Source organism: Oryzias latipes, chromosome 8 (genome assembly GCF_002234675.1).
Source record: "Oryzias latipes chromosome 8, ASM223467v1".
Classification (NCBI taxonomy): Eukaryota; Metazoa; Chordata; class Actinopteri; order Beloniformes; family Adrianichthyidae; genus Oryzias; species Oryzias latipes.
The window spans coordinates 18252870-18280447 of NC_019866.2; the positions used below are offsets into that span (position 1 = coordinate 18252870).

Sequence of the window (27578 nt, forward strand, 5' to 3'; positions counted from 1 at the left end):
CCAGCGAAGAAGATAGACGCCAAGTAGCGTCTACACTGCCGCGAAGAAATAATGACGGACATTCTAAAATATCCCCGAACCAAGCACCAGTTGGAGCTACTGGTGCTTGAAATATTCATGTTTCCTTTGTATTATTCTGACAAGCGCGTAAATACTTACTCTCTTCTTCTGAGCGAAAAGCGACTTTAAGAAGCGTAAAGTTGCGCAGCGCCACCTTGTGTACAGGAGTATTTCTGTTTACATTAAGCGCCATCTAATGTCAGGGAATGAAATTGCATGTTCGCTCGGCTCATCGTCAGCGAAAATCGCCTGGGTGTGAACACAAAAGACTTGGCGAAAAACGCTGGCGAATAACGCCTGGCGAATATTCGTCCCGGTGTGTACGGGCCTTAAGGCAGGCAGCATGTGGTGATAGCGCCACAGAGTTTATTCTTAGTGGTTTTAAGTGTTCTTGGGCTCTGTAATGTTACCGACACATTTATGCAGGTAGGTAATGTGCTGTCACCGGATCATGAACATCTAGTACAGGTCTCTTGCTCATTTACCTGCACACAGGATTTCTCCTTTTTAAAAAAAAAATCTTTGAAGATATTGTCCTGTGTACAAAATCTGCAAAGGATTTTGAAAATAAAGGACCAAAACTTTTTATGCTTTCCTGGCTGAGAGTAATTAACTGAAATCAAGACAGCAGTGAATCATGACAAACCTGAAACTGGTGTGATTGTAGGACAATTCAAAACAGAGCAAGAGTAGAGCATAAAACACACCAATGTTCAATCCTATCAAATTTTTTTTGAATGAATGTCATGTTGTCAGGAACCAGTGGTGTAGGACCCAAAGTGACGTGACAAACCCAAGAGAGCAAAAAAAAAAACTGGTGACAAAGCACCAAAGGATCTGACAATGAAGAACTGAAAACCAGACTCTCAAATACAATGAGGGTAATAGACAGAAACAAAGTATGCTGTGGATGATCATCAACATAAACCTGTAGTGGCTTACAGCCGGACACCATTTAAAAACAAAACATGATCAAAACCAATAAATATAGTTGTGTCAGAATTTTTACTATGAAAACCAAAATAGATAAAGTGTAGGAGAATCCTTTTTCCTTTTTATTTTTCTTACAATAAATTGAATACTTTTCTGGTGTATGCACGAAAAATGAAAAACACACATTAGACAGGTTTCTTCAGATTTAAAGACCCACTCTGATCATTTTTTGATCTATTCTAAAAGCATTCCCAGTGGTCTTTGATTTAGGATTATGCCGTTTTTAGCCAAAATTAAAAAAGCGGTGTCGTTTTTAGAAGATTTTCTGCAGAGTGGTAGTAGTTTATTAGAAATTCATCTCTGAGTTGTGGGAGGAACGATTGGGGTGGAGTAAGCCTGCGCTCATTTCTTATAATCACTTTGTTTTACAGTCTCGCCCCCCAGGTCACGGATCTTCACCCCCCCAACCATAACATTAGTGGTGCAACAACAATGGCCATCAATATTGAAGCTATCCAGCCGTACAGTTTTGAGCCAGATGACAGCTCAGACGAGGAAAACAAAGTTCTACATGGATCTACTTGTCTGCAAGTCGATGCATCAGAATAGAGCAGAGCAGGGAGATGTCGCCCACCAATGTATTTTCTATATAACAAATATGTTTTTTCACAAACTGCATTTTTTGTCTCCTCCAGAATTACAATGGTTTGAATTGAGAAATACTCAAAAATGCAATTTTAAACTTAGTTTGAGTTTTCCATGTTCTTCATTATGAGAAAAATGCCACTAGAACATGTGAAAAACAGCAAAAGCACAGTTTTTATCAGAGTGGGTCTTTAATGGAACTTCTCGTGAAATTCAAACATTATATGTAACGGCGTTTTGTACATTAATTAGATCCCCTTTTCTTATAAAAATGGGTAAAAATAATTTCACTTTAAATGGAGTCTTTCAGGTCAGATGAAACGAGAGACTCATGAAGGAGACAGACGAGGAAGCCAAAGATTAATGAAGCAATGGTGAGAAAAATGAACATGTTCTTTTCTTTCTTTTGATAAAAGGCCAATTAACCAATCTCTTTCACCAGTTAATCTCACTTCCTGCTTCCCAGGCTCTTTTCTTTGCTCAAATTCACCTTGTCTCTCTCCTTCTATCATGCCTTGTTTTCCCTATTCTCGTAATGGTTCTCCAACTATGACTGTCTCCTCTTCTCTATTTCTTGCTTCTCATCTCTCAGACTCTTTCCTATCCTTTCTTCTTTAGTATTATTCTTTTTTTTATCGGTTTGCCTCCCCTCCTGGCACTCCCCTCCCCTGCACTCCCCCAACATCACTCTCATCCTCTCTGTTATGTGTGCTGTTTAGCTGCGCTTAGCTTCACCTGTCAGCTTGGATCAGGGCTGTGGAGCAGCAACATGACAAACTGCCCTCTGATTCACTTACACAGTCGCACACATATAAGCGCACACACTTGTAGCGCCTACTAAAACCCTCAACACACAAACACACATGTGCACCTTCTTTTTGACCACCCCTTCTCTTTTTCTATTTGCCTTTAGTTTTTTTTGGTTTCTTTTATTGCATCTTCTTGGTGCACCATAATAGGCTGCTGATTATCGCTGCAAGTCTTTATATTTACCCTAAAACCCTGTCTTTCTTTGGGACGGTTCATTGATTCATTTTTCAAAACGCAATATTGGGAATTATTAGAACTTAAAGTATCTTAATATTTTGCAAATCACTGAAGGCTGACTTGCTTGCAAACTAAGTACAAAAATACATCCTTTCCTCTGAAAGGTTAGTTACATTGGTACAATTTAAAAATAAAAGCACATTTTACGTAAAACAAGGAAGTAGCTCCTTAAATGTGCTTTGCCTCAACAATTTCTTCAGTGAACATGCTGCAGTGTATTTGCAGGAAGACAGACCATTGATTGGTGGTCATTAAGCTTCTGTAGCTTTCAGAGCAAAGCAGGGCAATAAATTCACTTAATGGTTGAAGAAATTAACATGAGCTAAACAGGTGGGGTGGACATCCTTCATAGTATGGCAGAGATCGATAGGAAGGAGTTGAGTGGTAAGTCGTCATAATGGTACACAGTGATCTACTAAAAAATGCTGATCAACGTTCCATGTGCTCTTTTTATCATGATTATGCCAATTTTGAAAAACCTGTGTTGTTTTCTGGGACATATTTTCTGTAGAGTGGCTGTAGTTCATAAGAAATTCACCCCCAATTTGTGGGCAGGACCGTTAGCGCAGAGCAACCCCCCCACCACCACCACCACCACTACCAACCAAAACTGAGAGCCTTCTGTTTAGACATCTCCTGCTAGCTTACAGCCCCACACAACCCCAGTCTAACTTACCAGGTCAACAAAAATGGCAACAATATTGGAGCTGTCCAGCCGTTCAGTTTGGAGCCAGTTCAACCAACTAAAAAAAGGTCTTTAATAAATAGACATTTTTTGTCTGCTCCAAATTCACAACAATTTAAATAAAAGAAAAAGTCAGAAATGCAATTTTAATTTTCTTCGTATATGCCCTCCATCATCAGAAAAAGGCCAAAAGAACACTTTAAACACAATTTCCATCAAAGTTGGTCTTTCTACCTTGCCTTAATTGAAATTGTATTGTTCACATTTTTCTGGTAAGACCACATCTTTGGCAAGGGCAGGTCCCTGTCCAACATTGTATCAATCAATCTGTGGAAATCAAACTAGCAACCCTACAGCCAAAAAGCTTTCTTAAAATAAAAAAATAAAAAGCCTATATCTTAGATTTTAATCTTTTTGCTTTTTAAACCTTACTTTTCTGAGCTCCATTGAGAGTAAACTCTCAGCAATCTCCATGTCAAGCTACGTTCAACACAAGTTCAAGTGGCTACTTCCAACTTGCGTCTATGCATAGCTACGCAAGTTGTTACGACACACAAAACGTGAAGCATGTTGGCAGGCCACTTAAACCAGGTTGAAGTTTGACCAATTTGGTCAAATTGGATTTGGTAGTGACAATTTCAGTTGTCTGGTAAACACAGCGACAAACCTGACAATGTTTGCATTTGTTTCTCAAATGAAGATAAACCAAGACCACTCTCCTGAAGTGACGGTGATCCATGTGAGCCATTGCAAGGACACTTGCAGTAAAACTGAAGGGTTTCCATTTCCTAGCTAAATTGCGAGATGTACACTACTGTGACAATACAAAACAAGCCTCCGCCATCTGTAGGTGGCAGACATGCACTAATAAACAATGGAAAAAACAGAAGCCCCTCCCTGTTTGTCCAGTGTGAAGACCATGGACTATACTGGTGTTCAGGAACCCACATCTAGCACAATCTTGAGCGCGTGTCAAATGCCTGGTATGTACGTACCTTTAGAGCTCACCCAAGTCTATTTATGTGTTGCATGGCAGACAAACTTATACATTTCCATGAGTGAATACTGAGACAACCCACCTCTGCAAAATCAGAATTAGAGAAATTGCAAATATTTTTTTAACCATTTTTGGTTCAGAAAAAGGTCAGTAAAAAAAATACTTGAATGAAATAAACAAAAACACAGCAAATAAAGAATAATTTTTGGTTTCTGTTGCCCAAAAGTCCCTAAAAGGTTGCAATAGAGAAAAAAAAAAACGTCAAGATAATCCCACATACTTCTCTGCTTCGACTGCGATGGTCTTAAGTTGACCTTCTATATGTGTTCTCACCTAATGAATAAGTGCTGTTTAATTAAATCAGAAATGAAACAAATTCCCTATCCCCTGAACTACAAATGAAATTAAGGCACAATTTAAAAAATAACTTAAAATGGTGTCAACAGTCACTCGTTGCCACATCATTTCTTCATTTCCTCCTGCTGACAGTTGTGAGTGTGGTGCAACCTACTGGCTGTTCTGCTCATTTGCCAAGGGAGCTCTTAGATGTTTTGGAAGGCTCTCAACAAGGGGGAAGTGCTGTTTTTCTAAGAGCCTTTTCTAAGCCAGAGATGGTGGAGGAGTGAAAGACATGTCAGTACAGGAAGAGCGCTTCCTTCCCATATACAGCACAGTAAAAAAAAAATAAGAAGGGGGAAATCCAGCTGTTTTGATAAAAAATTAAGTTTTTTTTTTCATTTTGAACAGGGACCTAAAGGGAAATACTATGGTGGGTAATTTTTTTTCCAGTTGCAGAAAAACTGCTGAAAGATGGCAGGAAGGATGCATAAATGGTGGAGAAATGAAAAAATCTTAGAAGAGAGCGAAGTAAAAGCTGCATTTAGGAATGATTGACAGAGGAAGCACCACTTTTTCTGTCGTTTAAAATTGACTATTTTTCCCATTTGATGACACAGTTGTCACTCAATTCAAGGTCACAACATCAAGGTATGTTTTTACAGTCATATTTATCTCACTCATTTGCCCAGTTTCTCTTATAATCTTTAACTCCATCCTTCATATCAAATATGAAAGCTCAAGCAGTCAGGTCACTTTGCCTCCTATGAATCATGGGAATATTTCATAGTTTAAAGAAATACAAATGAGTCAGGCTACAGTTAAAGATATTAAAAAATGTTTTTCTCAGGCGGCAGCTTACTAAATTATCTTGTAATAGTTTAAGGAATTTTAAGTATTGTAAAGAATAATACAAATCTACTGTATATTGATAGTTTCCAAAAATAAATACATACACAATTTATGAACAAATTGAATGATAAATCCTTAACTTTTTTGAACAATATGTTTTTACGTGTGGATTGGAGAGACTGTAAATGTACTTAACTTATACTATATGGGGGATTTTATGTTATTTGAGATACAAATTTTCTTATTCATCCTTTAACTGTCTGCTCAACCAAACAGTAGAGCACATTTAGAAAACATATTATTAAAAACATTGATTGTGTGTATCACTCCCCCAAGGCAATAAGCAGCAGAAAAAAAACTGTTTTTATTGATTTTGTCTCGTTTGGGTGGTTAAAGGGTTAACTTGAACTCTAGTAGATGTTTTGACACACGTCATCGTGTCTCATCTCATAAAGCAAATGCTAATAAAAGAAAAAGTATAATGAAATCCCAAATTGATCTAATTAATTATAATATATTGTAGCATTGATAATATTTGCCTATATTTGATTGACAGGTAAAAGTCAATGAATATTTTGTCAAATTTCGCTGCACTTCCACAGCCCTGAAAGTCTCAGTGTCCTGCTGACATCAAAATGTTGATGCAGTATAATTAGAACAATATTGATTGTGTGACCAGTGTCAGATGTGTCTGGACTTTGTTTTAATGTCTACAACAGCTTTTGAGTTGACAGCAGATTTAATTTGAAAGAGCTAACTCATTGACAGCGATTGAATGACAGTTTTTTAGAAAAGTCTAAAAACAATAAACCCCTCACTTGAGAAACTCGGTGTGTCACATTCTGGATTCACTAGCCTTTGTGCCTGAAGGGTTAAATGTAAATCAACAACTGCTCAAAAGTTCAATAGATTGTTCTGAGTTTAACAATAGCTGAAAACATCTACAACCACAGTTTGGCTGATCTGGTTCTGTAAGTCATCAATGTTTTGGTAGTACAGCAGTTAGATTAAGATATTAATATTAAATATATTAGTACAACACTGTTTTTTGAATAACTTTTTGAATTTCTTTAAACATGTTTGCAATCTGTGCATCTGCTTTAATACCTGCTAATTAAAACTACAAGTACATTTTATGTGTGTTGGCCCCAATGTTCTATGCCACATGGATTAAACTTTGTAAAAAAACAAAACCATAATTAAAACACGTTTAAGGTCCCACTGGGATCAGGTTTTTTATCTATTTTTTGTTGTTGTTGACAAAACCAAATAACCTATGTTGTTTTCTTGGACATAGTTACTGCAGGTCGCCAGGATTTTATTATAAATTTGCTACTGTGTTGTGGGGGGCGTTGCCGTGGTAGAGATAACCTGCTCAATAGAAAAAGTTAAATAGATTTTCGCCTCTTAATTCTGAGTTGTGGGCACAACTGCCTGTGTGGCGCAACCCCGGCCCCCCTTTCCCTTTCAGTTGTGGAGCAGTTCTGAGCAGGGAGCTCGTGACCCACCCAATGTATTTTGTACGTCACAAATACAATCTTTTTCAAACTGCCTTTTTTTGTCTGCTCCTGATTCACCACATTTTGAGTTAAGAAATACTGAGAAATGCAATTTTGAGTCAAAAGTCTTCTTCATAAATGTCCTTAACCCTTGTGCTATTCTAAGCACTTTACCATTGGGAGTTGGGTCATCTAGACCCACTAGACAGTGCACTGAAGCTTTTTTCTTCAATGATTTGTGAACCTCACTGGTGTCCTTGGATTACATGAAATCTTTCCACCTCCATCCACCTTTGTCATGATAGGGAGAACATAACAGTGCAAAGGTGGGGTCATCTAAGATAGCACAAGGGTTGATCAGAAAAATGTCATAAGAACTTTTTTTTATAAACTCCTGAACATAAAAAATCACATGATTTTCAGGGGGGGGGGTAAACTTCATAAAGACCCACTCCAATGCCATTGGAAAAAGCCTGTAGCAGTGACGTAGGTGCTCCAGTTAGTGGGCCAAGCTCCCTGCTCCACTCCATTCCAATGCATCCACATGTAAGCTAGTGGCACAGTGCAAACAAAGGGATGATGGGAAGGCAAGGCGGGCTCTATGCCAACAGTCCCACCCAGATGCAAATTTTTAATGACCTACTGCTGCTCTGCAGAAATTATGTCCAAGAAAATGACATCGTTTTTTTTTTGATTTTGGTTAAAATTGACATACCATAATCATAGTTAAAAGACCACTGGGAACAAATTTAATTGAAATCGATAAAATGTTGAATAAGAACTTTAAAATGCTGATACAAATGTGTCCCTAATTTAAGAAATATTAGTGGAAAAAATTAATTTAATCTTCATAAACAAAAAATGTAAATTCCAAAACTGTATTTCCACCCTGAACAAAAACAAAACTCATAATTAGGGATGAAGCAATTTGAATTTTGGCTAAAGATGGCCTGGATCAATTTTAGGTCAGTTGATCGGATTGTTCAAAATGAACCAAAATCAACTATGACTCGTATCGTCAACCGCAAATTATGATATAAATTGAATTCTTGGTAAAGGGAATCGTTATAAATAATTGCTCATTATAAATAATTCAGAAACCTCTTTCTTGGTAAACTTTTTTCTTCATTGTGCCAGATTTGTGCCTGTAAAATTCAAAAGTAACCGCAGTCGGGGGAGAGAAATCAAACCGTGTAGGAGAACAAGCAACAACACAGACGCAAGGCTCAATGGGGAACAAAAACGAGACAGAAACTTCGAGCAGGGAATGCAACAAGCATGAGAGCAGGAATATGAAAAGCAAACAGAACAGAAGACGGCATGGCATGGGAGCAAACAGAAGACTGACTGCATGGCATGAAAGATGAGAGCAAAGTCAGAATGTGAATTCCTCCTCTCTGCATCATCCTGATTCTCATCTGCATGCATTCTTTTTGTTTCTGCACAACACAGAAGCGTCACAACAACTCCTTAGCAATAATTAGTTTTTTTTTTTTTATTGGGGAAGGAACAGAGGGTAAAATCTGGAAGACATAGACCAACAGGTATCTTTTTCCTGGATGGAAATGAGCGCAATGAGATATTTAATGGGCCGCAACAAGGAGGAGTAGGCAAAAAAGATGGGAGGGGAGCAGGTTATCTCTGACATGCATCATAAAACAATAAAATGAATAGCAAAAGAAGCTGAAACGATGCATGAATGACAAGTAGTCCAAGATTTTATGCTGTGAGACCTGATTTTCTAAGCCTGTTTTCACTTTTAACAATACTGCTATCATGATCTGTACAAAGAATGACAAAAAAAACAACGGAAAGAATCCAAGTGCATGACAGAATGTGTAATAGTTGCAATGGACCACAGCCCGAGGCACAGAGCTGGTTTCAGCAGAGTTGAACGTGCAAACTGGGTTCTATATTTTTGTTCCTGTTTTTAAATGATACGTTTCCAAAATATTTGTGTCAAACTTGAATTTTTCATCTGGTTATTTCTAGCTTTCACCCTTGACCTCTAGCTATTGATACCCTACCCACTGCTTATTCCATGGATTGGGTAATTGCAGATTCTGATTGGCAAAAAAAAATCAGAGGTCAACCTTCTTTGGTGTTAATTTTTTGCAAAGAGTTACTTAATGACACTGGCGGGTTGACCAGTATGGTTGGGTTTTGGGTTGTCCGGGCTTGTTGACAGAGGTGCAGCCCCATATTAAGGGGTGTGCTTTGGAATTACCTTGAGGCTCATGTGGCCACCTTAAGGGATGTCATGAAAATGGAACGTACCAACGTGTTTGTGGTAAGTGAATTCCGAATTGCTTGTGAGGATGTGTAACGTTTGCTTATGACATACGGGTGTCACTATCAAGTGCTCCGGGTTTGCTTTGCTTCTCCCACAATTGAAAGGGGTTCTACCTTGCTGTTGTAAGGATTAAGCAGGATTCCACTCAGATAGTCTTTTTTTATTTTCAAGATTCCTGTGAACAATCAGGTGTAAATTTTTCAAAAACAAGTGAAAATCTTTTGATTACCATAACAATTACCACAATTATCACAGTTCCATCATTTAAACCGTTGTCAAAGAATAAATATGGAGGGAAAGATTCATCTAATGAGTCAAACAAAACAGTTCAACTCTACTACAAGCAAAAGTAGATCTTTGACTAAAATAGTAAATGGACGTATACCTTCCACTTGAGGCAAGATGGGGTTCAGTGTCTTGCCCAAGGACACTTTGACACATGCCAAGGCGGGGATCGAGCCTGCAAACTTCATATCAGAGGTCGCCAAGCTACCGCTGCACCATGGCCACCGACTGACTGCTCCTATTGACTAGCATCAGCTGCTTTACTTAGGTATTTCAATTGCTCCCACCTGCTGTGGTGAGTGCCAGTGGAGCAAATCAGCAAAGCAAAACAGGTCCTTCAGTTTGCCGCAACAGCCGCTGTCGTACATTGCCCTTATGGCACATATTATTCATTAGTAAGGTGAGTACTGGCCCTTTACTGACTGCCCACAAATGCTGCTTGCACTGGGTGTGCATGTAATAAGGCCATAGGGTGTCCAACAGGGACCCAAGGCGTGTGCAGCTTTTTTTGAGCACCACTAACAATACACTGGGTTTAGGGGGTTGAAAAAAGTGAAAAAAACATATATGATGTACCTGTGTCCCACCTGCTTTACCCTTACTAACCTGTATGTGTTGTGAAAGTATTCACAAAAAAAGTGCCCCTTATAGGTTTTCCCTATTTTTCGCCTGCAGACAGCCAGTATCTAGCCACCGTGAATTTTTTCATGCTACATTTGTTGTAAAATATAGATTTCTTTTTTTTTTGGTAGTTGCAAATTTCTGAAAGAAAGATTGTTTTTGCACCGATTTTGAGCTAAAAATTAAAAATACACATATTATTTATGAAAAAGAATAATGAAACAGCAACATCTGTCATGGATGTAAATTGTTATCCAAGCTATGCTGTAAGCCTATATTTCTTCAAAGTAGAACCAGGAAGTTTGAAACTAATAGAAACAAATGTCATTCTTTACTCTTCTTAAAGTCCCACCCCAATGATCTCTTGATATATTGTAAAAGCGTCTTTTAGTTATGAATTTGCTGGTTTTTTGTAACATAGTTTTTGCAGAGCAGCAGGAGTCCATCAGAAATTCTTCACTGAGTTGTGGGCGGGACTGTTGGCACGGAAGTAAGGCTCCGCCTAAAAAAAAGTTATTTTCTTAAGTCATATAGAAGGTAGATAATTAAAGTTATGAACCGGAAAAAGAAGTGGCTGTAGCCACTTCTTTTTTTCCTTTCTTCATGTCTTTGACAGCATCAGCTGGAGGCACTGCTGGCTTTTCCTTTGGACTGAATAAACTTCATTAAAATTTTATCTGAAAAAATATTAAAGTTCTTTTTGATGCTCTTTTGCATGTCAGCAATTGACGTGCAAAAAAAAAGAAAATACAACAAAAAGAGCAGCTTTTGCAAATTGTGGATAAATCATGAGCCTTGAAATTCTGTGCATGAAGCTCAATACACTCAGCATATATTTTATGCAAACCAGTTTTAGATGAAAAGTCTGTTTATTTCACTTGAAGTTTTAAACTGTGATTTTAATAAAAAATATCTTTTAACTCGGTAATGAGAAGAGGATTTGTCCTCTTATCTGTATGCCAATAAAATGTTAGAAGTAAAGAAAAACGTACCCAAAAACATAATGAACATTCAATTTTTGTGTTTGAGGGGAGATAAGATGGAAAAAAGGATCATCTTGGTTCTTCCTCTTTTTGACAGAAGGATATAAGAGGGGAAAAAAGGGGTTGAAGGGCAAATTGAAAGGAAATGAGGAGACGCATCTCGGCTTAAAATGGTGAGATGGTCATGAATAAAAATGGAAGACTCGATAAAAAGATAGACAGACAGAGCTACATGTGAGCTGTTCATTTAATGTCATGGATACTTGAAAACTGCATTAGTCTACATGGGAACAGATCATTAGCAGAATCATTCAAGTGAAAACAGGCTCTGTGTTGGGAAGCCTCTCTGAGTCTGTAGACCGTCACAAGCTTAGAAGAAACTCCAAAATACATATCATGGATCGAGACGTGACACTCCTGAATAGAAATAAAAGACTGCACGAAGCATCACAACCAGTTCATGTGACTGCTGACTGGCTGACCAATGTGACAACACAGAAAATTCATCTAAAATGCATAAGAGCTGATGTTTAATTAACTGTGCTGATAGATGCAGTGGCAAAAAGGGGTTTCTGTGTTGCTGGATTTTGTGCAGCTCCAACACTCTGGACCATAAAATCCTTTTTGACAGGCCGGAAAAATGGGTGGGATTAGGATGCACAGTCCACAGTCAAGTCAGATTGCATCTCAAATGCAGGGGTTATGATGCTTCCAGTGGTGATCACAAATCCAACAGGATTACCATGACATGTGGAGTCCCTCAGGGTTCAGTTGTAGGTCTACTACTATTTTGCCTGAGCACAAGTCTTTTAGGTCATGTTACACAACAGTATTATGACTGTTGATTATATTTCTACAAACATACAGAGCTGACACCATGAGTCTTCACCCCCTCATTATTATCCACTTCATTCTCCAAGCAAATGTATAAAGGCAACTAGATTTTGCATGTTTAAAAAGAAATTAGATTTTTTTAAACAAGCCAAAGTTCTATTTCAATTATCATTCATGACCATCAATTTTCTGATCTCATCCTGAATAGGCTCGTCTGAAATGATTACAGCAACTTAAGAGCAATCACTCCATCCTCTCCTCCAGAACACGGTCATAAAAGGTGGCAAACTTCAATTTTAATCTGAATATTTTTGCATTTAAACAACTTATTTGCTTTAACAATTAATGTTGAAAAAGGTCTTTAGCACATTTTCATACAGTTTAAAGACATTTAGCATTAGTTTCCGGTTTGCTAAAAATAAATTCTTTCTCCAACCCTCCGATTAGGGGCGGGGGGAGTTAAAAAATGTTTTTAAGGATAAAGCGCAGTAACTTGTTACTGTGTATCCCTCTGACGGGCTGGTATTCTGCATTGCTCTGTGCCGCAGAAAGAAATGCATTTCTTCATGTGAGTGTGCTCTGAAGCAGAGAAGTCAATATTTAAATGTAAGTAATGGCTTTTTGTTTTAGCCTTTTTTTAAATGATAAAACTGATGTTATGTTGACGTAGCTCACCGGCCACTATTCATGATGTCATCGAGGTGTTGTGTCATTAAAATAAGAAGACACTATTTTTTCCATAACTCTCCGAATGGGGAACTAAATGAATAGTTGTAGGGAAGAAGGTAGGGAAGGAATTCGGATTTAGTCAAAATGATAAGAACTCTAGCTAACTTTTATTCAAAATTTCAACTCTAAACTTAGTATGGTTCCAAACTTATTTGTATAACTTGGAAACTAATAAGAGGTATCCAGTGTCGATTAAATCACCTTAACAGAGTTTGTTTTTCTGGCCAAAAGTACTTGGAGAATTTCTATCTATTGTTTCATGATGTCATCGACCATCATAAGTCCATTTGAAAGTTTGACCAGTTGGAAAGTGTTTCAATGGCTACACGTTTTTTATGTGGAACCACAAAACGGTTTGTCTAGCTGCGTGTAAACACAAGAGGTTTAAACGCGAAAGGCCAAAATGTGCGTTCACATATACCTTTCATTGGAGGTGGCCACTTGACCACGGTTTACTGAGGGCAGTTTGAACGTTAGCTCAGACTTTTGGAACTTTAAAGATTTTTAGGTAGGTCATTTGCATCCATGTAGCATGGCTATACTATAACCTTAACTCTTTTTTTTTTTTTTTAACTTGTCCTGTCCAACAGCTAGGCAGACAGATGAGAGCTGAGGGCCTCTTGGGTTGGACATATTTTACTTTAACAAGAGGGGTTATTAATCTTCAGACAAACCAAAGGTATGTCTGAATAAACCCCTTTTGTAATTGAGGCCAAACTTTATTAATTTCAAACATGTCTGAAAATCTTTGGTGTTGGACCGGACGGAAAAGGAAAGAGGGGAAGAAGAAAGAGGGACGTTAGAGAGAGGGGGGGTAGGGGGTGATAATAGGAGGGGAAGGGGGATAAGACCATGAAGCAGCATAAAGCAACAAGTTTCTATAACCTTAACTCTAAAGATACATAATTCTTTTTTATTTTTATAGACTGTTAATTGCTGACAATTTTATTGAATATAAATGGAACCTGCTGCTACGAATTTTTCTACATTTAAAAACTTTTCTGTTCTTTACTTTTTACTTTTGAGTTTTGTCTGACACACAGAAGAGGAAGATATAAAAGTAAAAGTGCAAGATGTTTGTTTTCTTGGTCCACTGAGCTTTTCAGTTAGTTTAGTACCCTGTGGAGATCAGCAGGATTTAAGATTATATCTAATTGTTATACTCTCATTTCCTTTGTTCCCTTTTTTTTCTTTTCTCACTTCACATAGAGTAACGCAGTAGGTTTATGGCTTGTGTTTACTTCCTTTAACAACAGTTGCCTCCCACTGAGGCACTCCAACAGAGCCTCCAAATTACAAAGTCAAAAATGACACTGACTGCCGTTAAAGGCCCACAGCCAAATTCTAAAATAAACCTCTCATTATGAAGTGATCGCACTCCATTTACCGTAGATGTGTTATGTCTTTGCTGAAAAGTAGAAAGTAAAGTGTTGTGTCATGATAACTTGTCTTGAACTTTGTCTAAAGATCAATACCTTTTTTATAAAAAATAAAAAAAAACTTTACATGGGAGAAGAAAGAAGATAAACAAAAAACAGGAAGTTTAAAAAGAGAACATTTATAGAACTAGTGGAAGATAACATATTTAAAAAGGAAATTATATTGAACGTAAAAAGTGAAAATGGCACAGTGACACACTTGCACACTGGTAGGCAGATTCACAAATATGCAAGACAGAATTATAAGCCCTTATTAAATTGTTGATGTGTGTCCTCTGGTATGTGCAAAGCACATTTGAATTGGTGCTCCTAGCTTTATTGCCCTTTCTCAGAAAGTACTCCATAAAATGTATGAATCCGAAAATTTTCTTGCCTTCCTTTTCATCAAATTCCGCTCCTTCATAATGTGCATAATGTGCCCACTGGGATTGTCCAAAATACCGTCAAAGCTCATGCAATTTATTTCTTAAACCTGACCATCTGTCACGCACATTGTTCAGCCTGATTTTGAGCATATGTTTTATTCATGAGACCCCGTGAGAGAATAGGGGAGACGGCAGGAAGACGAGATGAAGACAGAAAGAAAGAAGAGCAATAATAGATTTGAAAAGTGAAAGCTGAGAGAAGGACAAGGAAGTGGAATTATAACAGGTGTTTTTTTATACCATTGATGTATGGCAGATGTCTTCATTAGATTTCAAAATGATCGTTTTTTTCTTCTCACTTGAAGTAAACCTTTATTAAACTTATGTCACAGCAGCTTAAACATCAGTGTGTATTACCCCTCTTACAACTAAAGTATAAATAGGATAAACATTTAGAATTGTGAGCTCCAACAGAAACACCAGAAATTTGCAAACCACCAAGAGAAATCTGCAAACTGTTTTATTTAAAAAAATTAAATATTCAGTTTACAAATTAAACATTTAGTTTGTAAACTATAAAAAATAATTAATTTTAAATTAAATAATTAGCTAACTAAATATTTAGTTAGTAAATGAAACATTTAACAGTACATGAATTACAAGGGGAAAATGTGCATTTGAAAAATGAAAGCTGTTTTTTTTTTCTCCTAAAAGAGGCTAAATAACCAAATGTATTGCTGTTAATATTTGACTGTTTCACTTTACAAACGGCACCCCATACCCTTTGGTCTGATCTGAGGTAGCACAAAAAAAAATGCACAACTTCCAGCTTGTTGAGTGAATCCATAAGTGTTTGGGTGATGGAGGTTTCTCCTTCAAATGTTTCAAAGATCTTTTTAGCATTTGACTTTTCTCCAGAGCAGATGATCTCCTGTTACTTTGCGGGTTATAACAAGAAGCCTCATTGCAGTTGAATAATGAAGAGAACATAAAGCACTGCTGATGAAAACACAATACAATAAAGGCACAGAAGGGCTGTCGGAAGCGGTTGTTTACGTCCCGAGTGGGTCATTCAATCGTCTGTGCCCTTGAATGCAGCTCTTTAGTGAAATGATTCATGATGAATGGTCCAGTACTGATAAAGGAAATGACAATTACAAAAGATATGGTTTGCATGTGAGCTTTCTTGTGCAGCAGTATCTACTTCATTCAGTGTTTTACGTCAGTGGTCCCCAACCTTTTTCACGCCACGGACCGGTATGACGTCACCGAACTTTCACAGACCAGTCTATCAAATAGAGGCGGATGATTATTGCAATACTAGGCGAGGGAATATCAAAGATGTGAGAAGACGAACCCTGTGCTTTTATTTTGACACGCTTAACAGTTGACATCGCACAGGTGTCATCATCCTCTCCCTTCCCTGCACTCATGGTGCAAAAAAAAAAAGTACTGTCTACTAAATGTAGCTTTCTTTTTTTGGAAGTCGAAAGCTCCTCTTCTGTCTCCTGGCTGGGCGTTTTCCCCTCAGCAAAGAAACTTTCAAAAGACGTTTTGATTTTTACTCATTTTGCTAGCTCCTGGGTTTTATTTTAGCTGTAACTTATCAAGAGCGCCTTGGCCTACGTCAAAAATGACAGACTGATGTAACAGAGAATCGGGCAATTTTTCAAAATAAAACATCTTTCAGATTCCGAAATAAATAAAACAGAAGTAATGCAAGTTATTTATTCTTTCTGTGCGGCCCGGAACCAAATGATCCACAGACCGGTACCGGTCCGCGGCCCGAGGGTTGGGGACTGCTGTTTTACGTGTTCTCCGGTTTGTAAAAGTTACCTGAGTTGTCTATGATGCTTGAAATTGTACATTTTTAATGTACCATTTAATTCTACCTTTTAATGGTAAAATGTGCCAGTGTTAAATCAAGAACAGGTTCCTTTACCGATTTTTATATTTTTTTAAATATTTCTTTTTAGGCAAAATGCATTTTAAAAATGTTTTTTATGTTTGATGTCTTTGAATGCTGTACATCTTTTACTAGGTAGCTAGCATCTTAAAAAGCAGTTTAATACTTGATTTATGTTATAATGCTTTTTCTCTTGTGTTGACCAAGTATTTGTTTCATAGGAAAAGCCTTGAGCATCTTTAAAAAAGGTATTTGGAAGATTTAGACAGAACATTTGGGAACATGAGGATGGAGGAGGCATTGACTATATCAGGAAACCTCTCCCCCCACTTTGTACTGACATATGGTATGACCTAACAAGCGGGTCAGCACTGGACAGAGTGAGTGTGATGTCACCTATAGAAAATATCTTAATTCCGACTCCAACCAAATTAAATCAATTCAATTACCATTTTTTTGTACTATACATGCTGTCACTTTGGAGCCAGATGTAGTCAAGTTAGCAGTGATTGGTCAGAGTTGGTCTGAGTCAACGCTTCTAAGGCAACCACTCTCACTAATCAGGAGTGAGTTTGATGAAAGTCTACACCCCTACCTCTGGAAAGTGGGCCACACAAAATCTCTCAATCAAATGTTTTAAATGTGAGACCACAAACTTTCATTTAGACATCTGATTTGTCAGTTTATAACATGAATAATGTGCAACAAAGACAAAAATAGTTTGCCATCAGTTTATTATTAGTAATAGCTAATGATTTCTCAATAGAAGTCTATGAGATTTTGGCTACTTGGAGCCAACGGGTTCTTTCTGTTTTGGAACACGAGAGAGGAGGGGTCACAGTTATACTATACAGTCAATAGGAGCTACCCTAACATTTAAAAACATTTCTTCCTCTGAAGGCCAAAGTAAATACTTGCCAGCTATTGTCCTGAATTTTCCTCCCATTGTGATGTGATTTTTGCTCTGATAAAGGGATCAAACCACTAAATGACCAATCCTAAAACATTTTCTCTTTCTTTGTTTCAATCTGTTCTTTATCCACTAAGCATGAAAAAAAAAATCATGACCCAAAGAGATTGAATAATGATACCATTTTCTTGTTTTTTTACATTTAAATTTTTGCTCCTTTTCGCTACAGCCCCTCTCCCAGGGTGCATCATTCTGTGGAACGAAAATGTCTTCTTTAAGCCTATTAATGACAAACCCGATGTGCTCCATTTCACAACTATTTTTGTCTCGACTTTTATTCCTTTGCACCAGTGGGATAATCATCTGCGTTTGTATTTCAAACAGATAATGCTGCACAGACTTCGTATAGTACAATGTGCTTTCAATTCATTTGAGTGCTTTATGAAAGTACTTCCTCTGGTACCTGTTTGTCCACTGAAGATCTTTGTCTAATTTGCATGACATTTATGTGTCTAGCTGTTGCTGCCTGAGTGTCTCCAGCTTCTTTTACTCCCCTGCACCTTCAAGGTTTCTGCTCTTCGTGAAATGATGAGCAGAGCAGTCGTCAATTTCATAAAAACTTGATTTGTCTCATGGTTTCCTGCGGGTAAAACTCCTATCAAAGGATTAAACTCCTTTAACATTTGACTTTGCAGCAGTTTTGACACAAAAGCCTTCAGAGCGATCAAAACAAAAGTCGTGATGGTGGCTTTGGAGTGAAGAAATTGGAGTCCGTGTGTGTGTGTTTGCATATGTGTGTGGACTTGTCTATACATCACTGCACTACTGCCTGTTGTGATTGCCTGACCCAAGGTTCTTTTTGCATATTACCACTCTAACATCTGTGAGACTGGATTTCTTTCTTTATTTGAAGCGCACACCCATTTACACCTTAACTCATGCACACACACAGCGGTTGCTCACAGCTGGGTGAAGGTGCCTCTGACAGATTAATGGAGGTCAAGGCTGAATTGTCAAATGTGACTTTTTTTTTCTACACAGAAATAAAGAGGTTCTTTCAAAGACAAGAAACGTACTCTGTCTTACTGTGACTTTTTGTAACCATGGCTAAACGGAGCTGCTGACCTGCTGGATTAATTTCTTTTAATTTTTTTGTTGTTGAAACAGCTGGCTACATTTGTAATGTTGTAGTTTGTCCCTGAGTATTTTGGTTAAAATAAAGAGCAGACAATTGAACCAGAGTAAAAACACATGATGGAATATAAATATATGATCCCCTGCCACACTGAATGGAGCCTACTGTCCTGAATGACGTTCTTCCTTTGTCCTTCTTCCCCTCATTGCTTCATGCTTCAACAGACTGCTCGCGTCGGTACATGGGTTAGCTCTTTTGTCTCTACCACCTTTATCTCTCTGTGTCTTCCACACAAACACACACACATGCTTTGGTGGATGTGAACTAAACAGCTGTGGTTGGCAACTGGGTTGTAAAATGAGTCGGTCCCCAGTGTCAACTAATTTCATCCTACTGTTCTCTTTTTTCCCTCTGTGTCAAAAAATCAGTTTTGTGCTTGCCTTCTACTCCTAAAAGTTTTGACTCTGAGTCTGTTTACCAAACGCAGGATAGTTCATTCCACATACTGTATTTTGTCCACTATAAAGCCGTAATTTATTTTTCAGAAAACAATGCACCTTATAATTTGGAGCACCATATATGCAGATTAATAGGTGTGTTTACTGATGTCGATGTGATTTGGAGAGGTATACGGCGCTTGTTGGAGTGTTGTAAATATGCTAAAACGGCTAACACGTAGCGATGTCTGACTGTTGTATTTTTTTTTTACATGTTACTAACAAGGTTGGGAGTTAGCGTAGTCACAGCAACGTTTGTTTTACAGAACGTGATTTGCGTGTCAGGGGTGGCCAGTTTCAATGTTAAGTCAATGGTACAGATGTGATCTGAGATCCTGCATATCCAATATGGACAATCAATCCAACAGATGTTGTCCTGAACTTCCATCCATACATTGTTTGTTGCCGACGCCCTTCCCGGTTATGTTGGGCGAAGGCATGTACACAGGTCACCAGTCTCTCACAGGGCCCATGGATCTGGAGCTAGCGCGCCTGCCATGCCAGGCACCGGGAGGCGAGCTGGAACATGCAGGAGGTGCACGCTTCATTCATCTTCTAAACCCGTTTTGTCCCTTTTGGGGTCACGGGGCAGCCGGAGCCTGTCCTAACTACTTGTGGGCGAAGGGAGGGAACATCCTGAACAGGTTGCCTGTCTGTCACAGGGCAAAACTTTATGATTTGTTCTTATTTTCTTGAGACAATAATAAAAAAGGTTCCCAAATTGTATTTTTGTTTATATTTTTTTCCCTTCGGTTAAACAGGCCTTCAAACTGGGTCACAGAGACAGAGAAACACAGCGGAAGCGGCCGTCATTAAGAAACTGCTCCCGCTGCAGGAGTGAAGCTCACCATTCCGAGAGAATCTCTGAATGAGCTCAGGAACCCAGACATGGAGACGTGGTTGGGGATACTTTTTGGCGAGCTTTTCAAAATAAATAAACCTAATGTCTCAACACCCTCCCTGTCTCACAGTGTCGTGCAGTGAGGTTGACAGCTGGTGAGGCACCGACTCTGAGTCAGATTCACAATTGCAAGTACTAAATATTTCTCCATCCATCCAGCAGCAGGTTACTACGGTGGCCAAGAGGTGCAAGACATGTTTACATTACAAGATATGAAAACAAATCCTAGTACAACTGAAAAAATACAGAAACACAACAGCAACCCACGGAACAAATAACCGAGTCCTGAAACACAAGAGGAAATCCGGGTACAAATGACCAAATACCGAATCACAAATAGAACCCAGTTACAAATGACCAAATCCAGAAACACAACAACAAAACCTTAGACACAACAGAAAGGGACGATTTAAACCTCAGAAACTGTGGAAAACGTGTTGATTCAACTGAAAATGTATGTTTAACACGGATCAGTGGAAAATAATATTTACTTAATGTACGTTTTTCTATTTTATCACAATGACAGGTGAGGCCAAGCCTCACTTGCCTCATCTGACCTAACATCACTGCTGTCTTACGTGCTGTGAATAAGATAAACACAGACACCGCTCGCGATTAGGCTAAAAACCTTAGCTTGTAGCTCCTCCCACACGCGTCTTGGGCGTCAAACTTATGAACACTTTTTTGGAGCAGCAAATTTGCCACGTGGCGAAAGAGAGGCAGTCAAGGAGAATTTGATGTGCAAATCACATTCAGCATAAACTACAGTGTCCAATGGGGTCCTATATTATGAAGGGCCGTACATGACATATTTCATTATGAACCACACACATACTCCCGCTCACATGCATAAATGCATTCTACCTCTCAATCTCTAATGCGCCGAGTATAAGGTTACATTTAAGTAATTACCGTTTTTTACATGATAATGCATTAACTGACTTTTAAAATCAGAAATAAAATGTTATGGAGTCAAATGATTCAAAGAATAAAATCAAAATTAATTAAATTACTTTGCCTAGTTAAATATAAATTTTTAATCACAGCTCAACAAATGTCATTTCTACACATTAGTTTTGGTGGCAGGGAGATTTTTTAATCTTTGGTCAGAGTGATGTCTATGTAATCTATTCTGCTGCCAATCCAAATACGACAAAAAATTAGCTGAAAAATATGCTCCATAATACCATAATTTCCCTTTGACAACATCATCTTTGGCTTCATAATGAAAAACAAAATATGACACAATAACAAATCTTTTCCATGCCAAATTCAATATGCAAAAATATTTTTTTGCAAAATTTTTGGAACATCCCCCCCTCACGTTTAGAATAGTTATTATTGAATTCAAGATATATTTAGAATAATTGAAACTGTTTAAGAAGTTAAAAACATTTTTCTCTCTTTTAATTTGTATTTTTTTTACTCCTCTCATCATTTGATTTAAGCCATTCATATTAAGGTTATTCTGCCTCTCAGCCAACACAACAAATTATCTGCCTTTCAACTAAACTGCCTTCCGTTTCAACTATCCTTTTCTGCACACATACATTTTACATACATATATACTTCTTTTATTTACATGGGAGAGCGAGTTGATAAATATATGAGAGGGAGTATTAGCAAGTGAGAGTATGTATGTACAGTACAGACCAAAAGTTTGGACACACCTTCTCATTCAAATGGGAAGGTGTATCCAAACTTTTAACTGTACTGCATATTCATTCATTCATTCATTCATTCATTCATTCATTCATTCATTCATTCATTCATTCATTCATTCATTTTCTTAACCGTTTTTTCCCTTTCGGGGTCATGGGGCTGCCGGAGGCTATCCCGGCCACCTGTACTGCACATGTGAGTGAGAAAATATCTATGTGAGTGGTTCATCATAAAAATATGCACGGCCCCTCATACTATATATACCATGAAGTCAAGACAAAAAAAAAAAAACTAAACTAATCTTATTGTACTTAAAAATAACAAATCAAATAACATAAAAGGATTTGCAAGATTAAAAAAAATTATAACTTAGAACTGTTGATTTCGTGTCCAGGGAGCCATAAAATAGTTAAGAAAAAGGTGTGTCTTCATGGCTAATGCTATAGGTGAAAACAGCAAGTCTTCAAATTATTTCTCCACTATTACTTTGACAAAAGGGTAAAAATTCTTCAATTTGTATCTTCTGTTTTCACTGTGTAGACGAGCGCAGCAGTTCTGTAATCTTACACACAAGTTTTTAACAGTCTGGCATTGCTGGAAGCTCTTTCAGCAACAATCTCAATCCCATACCTTTGATTTGAAGCTTGTTCACGTTTGTGCACCAGGTGCAATTGGCTGTGCGTTTTTACAATGTGACAACAGGCAGGAGTCTGATGCAGCACCCAAAAAAACAACAACAAAACAGATCAGTAGAAGCACCAATAAAGCTGTAAAGAAAAAAACTAACTGAGGAAAGATTCTGAATGTGTAAATGAAAGAAATGGGATGATTTAGGTGTCAGTTTCTAGTGGTCACGCTAGACCAGGGATGCTCATTACGTTGATTGTAAAGGACGTAGATCTCAGGCCATCAAAGATGAAAAAAATGCAAATATTTTTCTTAAAAAGTCTGTCAGCAAATAATCATCCCCACCGTGAGGTACATCACTTGACTTACATGCAGAACGGCCAATCGAAAATCCTCTGAGACATAGGTCACTCTTGCGTGTTTAACTACATTGAGCATACCTGCACTAGATAGATTTGCTAGCACTAGTACAAGGCAGGGCACAGTAATTTGCAAGTACAGTGATCCCTCTCTGTATCGCGGTTCACCTTTTTTTGCTGTCTCGCAGATTTTTTAAGTACAATTTTTTGTGTTTTATTTTGTATAATGCTCTTCATCCTGATTGTCTGTTGCCCTTATCAATCAATGTCCTTATTTACAGAATCTGTTAATCTTGCCCGATTTACAGTAATCTTCAATTGTGAGCAGATCTTTGTTTTCAGTCTTTATTAAAAAGGACTTTTTTTTTATAATCATGTTATGATAATTTTTCTTCCATAAAATGTCATGGTTTGTTTTGCATAACATTGTTGTATGTCTTAAATGGGTAACAGAACATACACAAGCTTCATAAAACAGATGTGTGTCTACGCAACAATATGCTGACATAAGAAGGGAGTTTAAAACACTCAGAAAGTAAATAGGTCATAAATTCTGGTCAATTTCTCACTATTTGCACTGCAGCTGCCAGACGGAGAAAGGAATAAAGAAGAATATGCTGAAGAAAGGAGGATAACCAGGGGGACAGAGAGATGGTTGTAATGAAAGACATGTAAATTTAGTGGATCATAAAGGGATTTCGAACAGCAATTTTGTCACATTTTGGTTAGAGAAAGATGAAGAGACTGTTTTACATTGACAGCGGAAAGCAAAAATTAAGTTTTGTTATCTGGAGCCTGCAGTTTACCAACTGTGTCTCTGCAGAAGAAATTTTCTTAGTTGTGGATGTCTATGCATGTATGTATTTATTACACTTAGATGTCTTCTTTATTTGAGAGATTGAAAACCCACTTAGATCATCTTTTGACCTATATATCAAAAGCGTTCCTAATTATTAATAATTAGGAATGCTTAGGAATCATAATTGGTGTTGTTTTTCTAGGATGTAGTTCCTGCAGAGTGGCAGTGGTTCATTAAAGATTTGCCTCTGAGTTGTTGGTTGGAGTAAGTTAATTGCCATGGAGTATACCCTACCTTTATCTCGTCCCTGTTACTGACAGCTCTCTGTTTAAACAATTTCTCTCTAGCACCCCCAACCTAACATTTCCGTTGCAATAAAAATTACGAGCAATATTGGATCTGTCCAGCGTACAGTTTTGAACCAGATACCATCTCGGACGAGGAAAACAAAGACACAAATGTATCTCGTCTTCTACAAGTGGATGCATCAGAATGGAGCGAAGCAGGCTGGTTGGCCCAGACAGTGTATTTTCTAAACACAAAAACAGTACAGACCTTCTCATTCATTTGAATGTCCAAACTTTTGGTCTGTACTATATATATAAGCTTTTTCAAAATACGTTATTTTTGTTTCCTCCTGATTCATAACAATTTGAATAAAGAAGTACTCAGAAAATTTAATTTGGACATAAACTCCTTTGTATATGTCCTCCATCATCAGAAAAATACTACAAAAATAGTGTATCCAACTTAACCCTTGTGCTATCTTAGATGACCGCACTCTAGCATTGACGTGTTCTCCCTAGCATGACAAAGGTGGATAAAGGAGGAAAGATGTCATGTAATCCATGGACACCAGTGAAGATCACAAATCATTGAAGAAAAAAGCTTCAGTGCACTGTCTAGTGGGTCTAGATGACCCAACCCCCAATGTTAAAGTGCCTAGGATAGCACAAGGGTTACAGGAATCACTTGAATTGGTAACACGTAATTGAGTTAAGTTCATTCAACCTAATTTTTTACATTTATTCAACTCTATGTTGATCTAACATAAATTACTTTGTTTATACAACTCATGCAAACACATTTTTCTAAATGAGTATCATATTTTTATCCAACTCAATTTCATGTTGGTTTTTTTACTTTGATTCTTGTATTTTTCCAATTGAATTATATGTTTTATTGAATTCACGTGTTGAAATTTAGACTCAGCAAAGTTTCCGTTTATGAGGCCGGAGTTTACATATCATGACGTTTGACTTTATAGTACATCATGTAACGTCTGCACACAGGGTTTGGTTATCATCCTCTCACTCTGTCTAACTCATGATGCAGAAAGAAATAAACATAACAGGATAAAATAACTAGGCAAAACAGAGTAAAACAGCTAGACAACTAAGCACATTTACAACAACCCACACTTAAACCCTAGTCCGTCCAGATAGGCAAAGGGAATGGTATCCCATAATTCCTATAATAAATGCTGCCGGATCTGACAGCAGGCCCAAGCATATATTTCAATACTTTTCATATATTCTAAGAGCAAAATTCAGGCAAATTAAATAACCTCAAAGGAATTCACATTTTAGAAAACACTTTTTTTTATCAGAACTACTATGATTATGACTCACAGATGATGCAAATGTTCCTAATTGATACTCTAACAGAAGTCTTTAGAGTTTGCAGTTGCTACTGCGCAGGGCGACCTTTCCAAGTATGTCATGATCCATTGACGGCTTCACACCGAAGTTACACCAACTTAACTGAATTAATTTGACTAAAGGTGAAATAAATATGTCTGATAACTATCTGTTATTTTTAAGTTGATTGAACTTAAAATATATTTATTTTCACCAAAGCAAATAATTAAGTTAGATGAATGTAAAAAAAAAAAGTTTATCTTTACAACCACAGCCTAAATACTCTTTTTAGACTGTATCAGCACCCTTGAATAGCTTCATGGACCAAATAAACCACAAAGTTTAAGGACGTCATTCTTTTAATTGTTCCTTTTGAATCTGTGGGAATGACGTGAGAAGATGCTTTAAAACAACTCCCAATGTGTCAACTCTTAACACCTAATAGCAACACACGTTGCCTCCTCCAACCCTGTTCCACCTCTTCTCTTTTAAACACACCCAGGCAAACACACGCTTTTGCTCTTTGTACTAGCTGCTGGCAGCTCTCCAGTCAGATCCGCTCAATATTCCACCCCTCCAAAAAAACACCCTTACTCTTGTCATTGTTCTCCGCAGGCCACACATTGCCACAGTCATTGTTGTGTCACACCAATCAATCAGCCATCGGTATGAAACTGCAACCTTGCACTGTAATTTCCCTCAAATTTCTTCCACGGTATCAGTTGACACCTCTTTCTTTGAAATCTCCATCATGCTGTCTGAACTCTGTTCATCGCACTTTTGTCTTTCTTCTTCTTCTGTCTCCTTCCATCAGCCACTGTGGCTCCTAACATATTTCACACCCTTCATGGCCTCAAAGGTGTCCAGCATTAACGGTGACAAATAAAAATGTGAAACTTTCTGTTTGTGAATTGGCTTTCCAAACAAAAATACACCACACAATAAACCACTCTCATTATAGCTCAGTCAACAGTTGGGCCTTAATGAGCATTAACTAGTTTCTCATCAATGACTGGATTTCAAATTTTAGGAAAACAATTAAAAGTTGTTGATGATATTTTAGTATGAGAGTGGAATGACTTACAGTAAATACACCTAGAATATTTCAATCCATCCATCCATCCATCCATTCATTAATCCCAGTTCTTACCTGGAGTTAGTCATGTCCGTTTGTCCTCCTTGACTCTTCTCTAGTCCAAGTTTTGTGAAAATCCCAACCAGCACCATGATGGCCACTACTCCACAGATTATGTACACAATCATGTGGGTCCGATCCCGGTCTGGTTCCTGGTGGACCTCTGTAACGGCTGCGGCCGGTCGTCCGGTGTTAGCCCACACAGGTGTGTCATAATTAGAACAGGAAGTCTGGTCCAAACTCTGGACTTTGTACTGGCAGCAAAAACGATAGAAGCAGGAGCCACAACAAAACATGTAGACACCTGCATTACAGTTGAAGGGAGGGTCCCACTGGCCCATGACGTCATAGTACCCCCAGCAGCGGTTCCTGCCCATTGGATCCATTCGGTCCTCCGCCTCAGGCGTGGGCGTTGGCACTGCTGCCACAGGTACAGTGGAGGGTTGTGTTGTCTGGTTATTGGACGCTACCTGCGCCATTGCTGAAAGCCTTAAGTTCAGTCCGCTTAAAGTGGTCACACCCAGAAATAATGCCAATGAGAAGTTTATCAGACGTGGAAGCGGGACAGTTGCCATCTTGAACTCACTCCTGCGTATCGCAGTGTTTCAGTGCAGATGTGTAAGTTAACTAAGGGACCAAATGCTCCTGCAGTTTAGAGGGAAAAGAAAAGACAGGTAAACATAAATTCTTCCTTAAGGTATGATGTTTGTCAATGAATGAATCTCTAAAGGATTAGGAGAAATCTATTTCTGTAAAGTTTTAATGCACAAATACAGTGGTGAAGTGTCTGAAGAAAAGTAAAAGAAAGAATAAATTCACATGCATGCAGTGACAGATTATTCATAAACTTTACTGCTTGCCAAGCAAATAATTTCCCCAAATCCAGGAAATGTCAACCCTGACAAATGTCATCAGTCAATTCCTAGAGGTGATCCAATTTAAGATGGTGTGCTATCTATGAATGAACTTGCCTCTGGCATTTCCAGCAATGAGCTCCTCCACTGAGTGGCTGAACTGCAATAGGAATGACTGTAGTTTCCAAGTGGTGTCAGAGAGGAATGTAAAAGGCAAAGAAGATGAGTGGACAAAGTAGGTTCCCACGTGGAAGACGTTTCATTCCAGAGGATTCATATTCCAAACTCAAAACTGGAGTGAAGTCTGTCCAGATTTTTTTTTTAAAGAATCCAAAAATTAGATTTTGTCCTCCACTAGTCAGACTTTAACTTGTATCTTGTATCATCCTGTTGCTCTTTGTATTTCTCTTCAAAAAAAACCTTTTTATTCTTGCAGTAGGCATCTTTTCCATGCCAATGTGGTTCACTAAGGTGTGTGTCCTTGCTGAGAAGTTGTGATGTCTTTGCAAGTTATCAAAATGAAAAACAATGGCTTCCTGCAAAATTTTCC

At 38.0% G+C, this 27578-nt stretch overlaps 1 protein-coding gene across 1 annotated transcript in view; it reads right to left on the reverse strand.

The window, feature by feature from the left end:
* Window positions 1-26815, reverse strand: part of shisa8 (shisa family member 8) — a 130599-nt gene extending 103784 nt beyond the window's left edge. The window contains exon 1 of the mRNA XM_023957714.1: window positions 26190-26815. Coding sequence (XP_023813482.1) covers window positions 26190-26749 — 560 coding nt within the window. The 5' untranslated portion in view covers window positions 26750-26815. The remainder of the gene's footprint in view (window positions 1-26189) is intronic.
* Window positions 26816-27578: the final 763 nt, after the last annotated feature.